Source organism: Megalobrama amblycephala, linkage group LG1, assembly GCF_018812025.1.
Source record: "Megalobrama amblycephala isolate DHTTF-2021 linkage group LG1, ASM1881202v1, whole genome shotgun sequence".
NCBI lineage: Eukaryota > Metazoa > Chordata > Actinopteri > Cypriniformes > Xenocyprididae > Megalobrama > Megalobrama amblycephala.
The window spans coordinates 59224429-59233059 of record NC_063044.1 but is presented as its reverse complement, the minus strand read 5'-3'; the positions used below and the strand labels follow the sequence as shown (position 1 = coordinate 59233059).

At 38.8% G+C, this 8631-nt stretch overlaps 1 protein-coding gene across 7 annotated transcripts in view; it reads right to left on the bottom strand.

The window, feature by feature from the left end:
- Positions 1–512: 512 nt before the first annotated feature.
- Positions 513–8631, bottom strand: part of kcnc3a (potassium voltage-gated channel, Shaw-related subfamily, member 3a) — a 72835-nt gene continuing 64716 nt past the window's right edge. For 4 of the 7 annotated variants that reach the window (XM_048204958.1, XM_048204926.1, XM_048204952.1 and 1 more), the window contains 2 exons: positions 5859–7422; positions 513–5062 (listed from right to left, as the gene is read on the bottom strand). Coding sequence is in view for 2 of the 7 variants with exons in the window: in XM_048204967.1 (XP_048060924.1) it covers positions 7358–7422 (65 nt within the window). In the remaining 5 variants the exon portion in view is untranslated. Of the gene's footprint in view, positions 5063–5850; positions 7423–8631 lie in introns of all 7 variants that reach the window. The other 3 variants (XM_048204943.1, XM_048204977.1, XM_048204934.1) reach the window with 2 other exon arrangements.

Sequence of the window (8631 nt, the reverse complement as noted above, 5' to 3'; positions counted from 1 at the left end):
GTTTCCATGGTTTCTATAAAATAAAACTGGAAACCGAGGATAACGCGGATATGACGCCATTGATAGGCGACTCCTCACACGTCCCGAAGCCTTGGTTAAAATTTCAATTTTCTCACGATTTACAAATAGTTGGAAACATTTGGGATATTGTAAGTACTCAAGTGAACAAAGTATATAACACTGGTCTAGTGGTTTTTGGATATTTTACTGCAAAACTTGTACATATTGCACCTTTAATGCAAAAGTCCTGCATTAAATAGGCTAGTCCTTGCCCAAAACCCACATTAGGAAAATTATTGTTAAAAAAAATCATTTTGACATTTGCTTAAGAAGCAAATGAAGGAATTACATTTATTCTGAAATGCTAGAATTAAAAAAAAAAAAACATCAAATAAACGAACAAAAACAGAAATAAAAATAAGTAAACACACTAATTATTCTGTAAATGTGTTCTTGAATCCCAGAGTAACATAAAGAAATCACAACATTTGAAGAATCACACAGGACACATGTTGAAAATTTTGGCATGAGCTTTTAACATTTTTATTGATTTTTTGATAACTTTTTCTTTTTAAATTGGATTTCATTTTTCTAATTGTTTTTTTTTTTCCCTATCTAATGGAGAAGATTTGATCAGGTAGGTTAGCATTCACGTTCAAACTTTCATACTTTTAGTAATATAACGATTTTTAAGTCTCAGTTTTCACAAACTCTGTTAAATTATTACAGTTTATTAATTTTTTTCTTTATACATTTCAAAAATATAAAAGGTAAATAATAAACATTCCATTGAAATATATTTTATACAGTTCTTGATATTTTTTTCCCTTTTTTGTATGACAATAAAATTGTATCCAGCATCAATCTTAATAGCATAGAACTCATCCATTTCTTTTAGGGACCTTCTCTTTCTCACTGGCCTCTCTTTCTAACTCTCTCTCTCTCTCTCGTTCTCTCTATCCCTGGGGGGTTGGGGGTATATGGTTAGGGTTGCGCTCAGCAGTAGACACAGCAGCTCCATTAGCTGTGATAGTGCAATGAATTCCCCCCCTTTAAACAAGCTACATAAAATAACTAAAGTATAAAAGGACAAGATACAAAAACAGGTAGTGCATATTGGGCCAAACTATACTATAACAAATGTACAGACACACGCAGTGAAAACTGAGTTCCTGCAGGGTGTTTTGCTGACATCTGCCCTCACAACTGCTGCATCTGTTCTGCTCTGAGTCTGTGGAAGCTCTGATGAATATTTACTACAGATACACAGACATCGCAAATATCATCTTGAAAACAATATATAAACATGTTAATAGAGTCTTTCGAAATGGCTAGCATAGAGCCACAAGTTATATTTGGTACGGCTACATTTTGAAGAAACGGAGAAGGGTAAGGGAAACCAGAAACAATATGTTCTTTCTTCCTCTCTAAATGTCTCTGAGAGAGAAGTCACAGAGTAGAGAGCCCAGGTGAAAGAGACGGTTACCTCATTCTGGCCATTCACAAATATTCACAAGTTATGTCCTCATTGTATTCCATGCATGCATTATAATTCAAACAATATGATAGAAAAACACAAGAACAAGGGATGCAAAAAAGCTTCTTCCTCAAAAATTGAGAAGGAGAGGGAACAGATGAGAGGGGGGCAGGGGATGCAAACAGGAAGTTGAGTAAGCGTGGAGACTGATTCTGGCTTTGTTCTGCTCCTCTCTGATATGTTTTGTATTTGGGTTTCAAGTAAAGGTATGTGAGCGGTCAGCCACCTGGAGGGGTTGTGGTCTCATTCACACTAAGACAAACCCTCATGGGAAGCTTTTGCAGAGAGAGCGTGTTTAATTGATGTGGCTGTTTACATACACATTCAGGGAACAGTTTCAGGCACACTGGGTTCTTATTAGGGATGAGATGAACACGTCCCCCCAATTCCTAATGGCGACGATGAGAAAAAGCTGGCCCTCCATCATTATTGCTCCAAAACACCGTCCAATTTGACTTTATGAACAACCAGAGAGGTACACGTTTTCTTAACCAGTCAGCAAACGTTTGTGAGATGCAATTTAGAACTGAGTACCACATATAAAACAAGTTCTGATAACATATATATCCTACATACCCTCTGAGATGAGTATATGCTTACATATAAATGTATATGCTAACTCGAAAAGTGCATGAGTGTCTTCCTGCACCCTGAAGCACGCAGGAAAGACATTGCAAAGGACGTAAAACAGGCCTGACATGTTAACAGAGAAGGAAAGGGAGTTCAGTGCACCACTAAAGAAAGCGACATGGCTACTACAGCTGCATACATCTGTCGCACCTTCAAGCTACTTGGGCCAGCTGCTAACGTTTGAAGTAACACTACACGGTCAGCAGAAACGCTGGCTCTTGTGGTGATGGAGCTGTATCTGTGTCGTTTTCCCTACTTGGACACACAGCACCGGTAAACAGACATCAGCCAGCTGGCCTGAGCACATGGCATGTGTGTGTGTGTGTGTGTGTGTGTGTGTGAGAGCAAGGTCTTGCTTAGGTGTTGCATAGGTAGTTACTAAACTAAGCTTACATTAGATTCTGAATGATAAATACTGACAGAACATGGTCATGAGATTTTAAGACAACAAATGACACTTTAAATGACATAAATCAATGTAAACATACTCTAACACCTAACCAGACTCTTTTGAAAACAACGTGGTTCATATCTTGTTGGTGAAACAAAGAAGACAAGGAAAGTTCTGCTCACATGTGTAATCTATGATTTAAAAGTGACATTGTTGGAATTATGTCCTCCTCTCACACAGGATAATGCTAATTCTAATGCTAATATCAGAAATCTGCTGCTAAGTTAATAAGGAAGTCCATTTTGGTGTGGCATGGCTGGTTTTAGTGGGTGCTCAGCATATGCAAATCATTTTTTGAAACTTTGATAGTAAAATCTAGTAATCCAGAAAATATATATTAAATGATTGAAAAACAAAAATCTTGTCAAAACCTTGCAAAGCTCTGTATCCCGCAGAATTATTCAGAAAATATAGAATGAAATAAGTGCTAATGTCAACATCTTAAACAAAACCAAGACAACTTAAGAACTACAAAACCATGTTCAGGGATCTGAACCAGCATGTTCTCCTGAGCACGTTTGAGCTCAGATGGTGGCGCTACTCTCACATTATGGCTTCCTGATTGGACAATAGTGCTTTGTGATGTAAGTACTCAGGGTCTCAAGACACAGCAGTTCACACAATGCTAATATTCACTAGATTGATATTAAGTGGACTCAGGCTCACTTTTGATGGATAAAGCTTCGATTTACCCACAACATGTGGATGAAATAAAAAGAACAAACATTGCAAAACAACCCAAAACTTTCCATCGGGACTCAACTTAAAAAGAAACCTTCACCCACAGCCTTAAAATCCCCTTCCACCTTGCTCTTTAGACCCATAACCGTCAAAAGAAAAGAGCCCTGTAGGTGTCGGAGGTCTCCAGAGGAGCTGTCGTGCCACTGCTGGAGGCTGCCATGACTGAGGGAGATCGTGAAGGGCAGAGCAGAGAGCCAGGAGAGCTCAAGTAAGGGGTGAAACGGCGGAGAAAGAGAAGAAAAGAAATGTCACTTGAAGCCATGTAGGGAGCAGTAGTAGTTAAAGGAGTTTGTCTCGTCATTCAGCTAGACTCAGTGGGGTTTGTTTATCTTTTATCCAACAAAACTGTGTGAATCTTGCAATCCTATATATTTTACATTATTCTTTTTTATTCAAAAACAAAATATAGAGCCTCTCTCTTTTTTAAATATATTCTCTTTTTTTCTTCTTCTAAATTTAGTAGCATTTAGCATAAACTTGTATTGTTTCCATTTGATTTCGGTGTTTAGTGATTCCAAGCCCTCTAATTTGGGGTTCAGGGCTTGCAGAAGTCATGCAGTTTAGTCATGCTGGTAAACAAAGTGAGAAAAATGCATTTTTAATTTTCTCTTTTTTTTTCAGCTTTTGTTCATAGTTCATCCAGTCCACTTAAAAACCCCTCTGTCCTTCAACGGGTGTCATGCACTCATGTTGTATTTTGTGTTCCCCACATGAAGGTGAAAGACCTGCGTTTTTCCTCCGTGAACCCATCCACTGGTCCAGAGTCACCCATATTGTACTGTGCAAACAGAGCGGTCCTGTCTACGGTTTCCTCTTGCTCCTCTCAGCATGATCTCTACCATCTTTCTCTCTGTTTTTTTTTTTTTCTTTTTTTTTTTCTCATTCATGCCATGCAGTTCATCTACAGTGGAACAGAAATGCTGAGATGCAGAGAGCTGAACTAAGAGAGAGAGAGAAAAGAGAGAGGCTGACGCTCTTTTCTTCATAGCGGACAAAGTCACCTTTCCGTGGGCCCTGAGAAGGACACTCTGAACAATTGGATGAATGGGGAAACTGTTTGTACGATATAGGAATGAGGCAGGCCAATGACGCCGCTGTCTATTTTCATTTGAAGCACGTGCAAGATCTCCAAAAGTTAAAGGAGTGGAAAAAAGTTTGGCTGATAAACTGCTCAATCGAAGTGCTTGATGAACTCGCCTGTGAATGTGTGGTTGAATTGCATAGCGTTGAAGAGCATGATGGGTGTTTTTCCACACATTATTTGTATCTGAGACTGGATTGAGGGTTTTGTTGTCCACTTTCAGGTGCATTTATCTTGGTGGAACACCCCACAAAAATAGTTCTCATCACTTTAAAATTGCATCCATTTCCACCAGGAAGGGTCTTGCTAGGACATACTACAGTTTGTATGCTGAATCCCACCCTTTTCCCAAGGACGGCAATTCCGGTAGGAAGAAAATGTGTTCCACATCCTCCCAGGACGTGATATCTTATGTTTATTGCACCTATGTTGGGGGTTTAAATTAGTAATGGAGAGATGAACGTTACAATGTTTTCTTCAAGTGGGTTTAGCGCAGCACTCCTTTCATCTCTCGTTTTCTCTCTTTCGCCATCTCTAATTCCTGCAGTCACCCCGGTGTTTGCCTCTGGACAGGTTTTGCAGTTGGGGAGCTCGAAAAATGGGGCAGTTCAGAAGCTCAGCACTGTAGGGAAGAAAAGAGAAAGACAGAAAGAGAGGGGAATAGGAAAACGGAGGACAGGAAAATCAGTATCACATCACAGGTTGCATTGGCTCAATACAAACGCATTAAAAGCTACACACCGCTAGAGGCTATCGCAGATGACAGTCGTTTCAGACTGCGCAACTGCGAGAGCCAAAGCTAAAGAAGCCAAACACACATTTTTTTTTTTTCTTTGTCTTTGTTTTGGAGTGATGTCCATAGAACATTATTTTCATAAAGTCTCCTAAATACCAATGTAAAAAAAAATGTAAATAAACAAAAACCCAAGTGTACTCATTGCAAAGCCCATGTAACATGCGCTCAAAAACAAAATACACAAATGCAAGACTCTTGGAATCACGCTCACAAAAACAAACACACACAAAGCTGAATAAAAGTTCCAGTCGTTGAGGGCCACAAAAGCGTGTTTTTAATCTAAGTGAATCAAATCAACAGAATCAATTAATAATAATCATCGATTTTGTCAGCCCTCTCGGATGGACCAGAACAAAGCAAAAGCTTACTGTACATCAGTGAACCCCTTCAACACAAAGGGTACGTCCCAATACGACTCACTATTCCCCATGAAGTGCCCTTTATTTTGACATTACCAAAGAGTGAAGCTAGCATAGGGAATAGAGAGCGAGTGAACCATTTGAGCACAGAGCCAAACTTTAGAAGAGCGGGAAAACAAAATGTCACACAATAAAAAACAAAACACTAAGCGCACATGAAAACACACAGTGTGACACACAGAACACCATACACACATTCTTACACTGAGAAGCGTTCAGCTCCCTTCCTCCTCTCTTTGCTTTTTTTCTTTCTTCCTCAAACTGTCCTCCATTTCACGATGCCTTTCTTCATTTGTTGACAATCCTCCCAATACTCTGTTCCCCAAACACACAATCTGTCCATCTGACCCTCATGCTTTCATGTCCTGATTTTGGTTGCGTCCTGATTCCACATAGGGTTTTTTTCTTTTTTTTTTTCTTGGTAATCCACTTATGGCAGACTATGTTTGAAAAGTTTTTTTCTTTTCTTTTCTTTTTTCTTTTTTTTTTTAAACAAATCACTGATTATTTTTCCTCGGTTTCTCATAATGTCCTCCGGGCTTTTTTTTTTTTTGGTTGTTATTTGGAAGCAGTAAGAGTTTGTAGTTGGGAATAAATGAAAATGAAAAATGAAATGACAAAATAAAGAACACCGTGAATAAGGAAGACTTGCAATGAGCGTTGGGATCAAAAATGATTTCATATTTACACTTATGCATGTGTACACGGGGTGATCGTAACTCATCCGTCTCTCTTTGTTTCGAATGACATCATTTTGGAAGCACTGGTATAGACGAACAAAAAGAGATTTACCTGAGTAGTGACAGGGGAGCATACGTCTGACAGAGACAGGGAGGATACTGGGTAATGTCGCTTAATCATTTGAACTCGACCTGCTCTCCCCGTTTCAAATGCCACATTTGAATCAAACAATAGTTTCTGTGCTGTTAACTCCACATGCAGAGAATTATTTACATTGTCCTCCGTGATCGCATGCAGCCTCTGCTTCCCAGGGCATCTGCTAACTATGCTAACTAGTGGCAGGGAGGCCTGGCTCTTCCATGTCATAACTTCAAGATTGAGATAAAGGGATATAAGTGGAGCTCTTCCATCCACTCTGTCCACCCTGACTACACCTTTACAGATAGACTACACACAGCAAAACCACAAAATGCACTAGGATGCTAAGTGCTAGCTATCTTGTATGTGTGGAAACATGCATTGCTGTAGTGAGCAGACTTGTTGGCATTAGCATCTTTCTCTCTGCTCTGATCAGTGTTTTTGTTTTAGTGACTTTAGTGAGTGTTTTCACTCATCACACAGGAGAGAACAGGAAATCCTTCTGGTCTGAGTTTGTTAAAAATGCCTAATGTATCTTTTTCTTTAATCTTATATAGAACAGGTAAACATTAAGGGCTAAAATCAGTATTCTCAGCCTCTAAAGTGACCGAAGAGTGCTAATGATCTACAACACCGAATGTCAGTTCATCCCCCATATAACCAGCAGAGGAGGCTAGAGGTTAACACAAGAGCAAGGGGAAACAGAACTACTACTCTCCTCGTTAATAATGCAAAACTAAGATGATTAAACAAGACTGATGAGGTCATGAGATGAGAATACAAACTAAGATGGAGTTGCACAGGAGCTGATACTGGTTCAGGGGCTCGGGTGTTCGTATGGGAATGTTTTTGTGAAGGAAGAAGTGGATTTTCTGTTCTAGTCTTAGTTCACAGTTACTGCTTCTTTTTGCATATATCTGATAAGCACTGGGCTTTCAGAATAGTTCTCTGTGAAAAGATGAAAAAGAATAAATCATAAAATGACCATTTGCAATGCTTTTGATGTCTAACAGAGAAAAGAAAAATAAATCAAACATGTACATAGTTAAAGCACATTCAAAATCCCATATTCAATACAACAGTCGTAATGGTCTCTGCCACCCAATAGCATCTTTGCATGCAAAACTAAGCCCCGCCCCCCACAGCAATCAAGTCAAAAATGACAGATTGGTAACAAAACAGCAATGAAAAAAAAAAAAACAGTTTGTACATTTGTTTCATGCAAATCATTAATATGCATGTGCATATGAATATACACATCCATATGTACACACAAACATACATAAACCTCGTTGTTAAAATACATTTTCTTATCAAAACAGATATATAGACTTATAATTTCCTTATTGCTCGCAATAGAAATCCATGCATGTGGAAATTACAAAGTCAACCTTCAAAACTGTACATATCATTAAGACCTCATAAAGAGCATTAAAAAACACAAAGGCAAAGAAAAGAGAGATGAAGAGGAGGAGAAGGACATGGAAGAGACACAAGGTGAGAACTAAAACGCTGTTTTGGCTGGACCTGAATTATACAGGGATTTTAGTCTCCCTCCTTCTAAACATACCAGGTCATTTAAGGTAATACATAACACACTTGCACTTGCTTGTTTTACAAGGCACCTTGTAACATAAATTTTTAATAGACACCTTTTAAAAGAATTAAAAATCTATGTTAGATCATTTGCCTCATACAATCCTGTGCAAAGACAAAATGCAGTTAATGCATATGTTCAAATGGAGTTCTAGAGCAAAATCAGATCTCTTGTATTATAATCTCTCTTATGATGGATGGGGTTTGGCTCAACTATATGAAAATTGCATGGTGTTACTGCATTTTGCCTTTGTATGGCTGAATAACATGTTGGTTATTCAAAAACAAATAAAAAACAAACCAAACACTTAATGTCTACTCTTGAATGTCTAACTGAACACTCCAGTTACACAGAGCACACGTGTGGCGTCGCATACATCCAGCAGATGGCCCTCGCTCACTGTCCTGAGACCTTCAATGTATATGAAGCATGTACATAAAGCAGTGCAGCGCACATGCAGATGACTAATGATTGGTGTTTTACTCGTTAAAGCACAGTGCCACACATCAGTTTGCTGCAGCCATGCAGATGCTCCATGTAATCAACAACCTCCATGATTT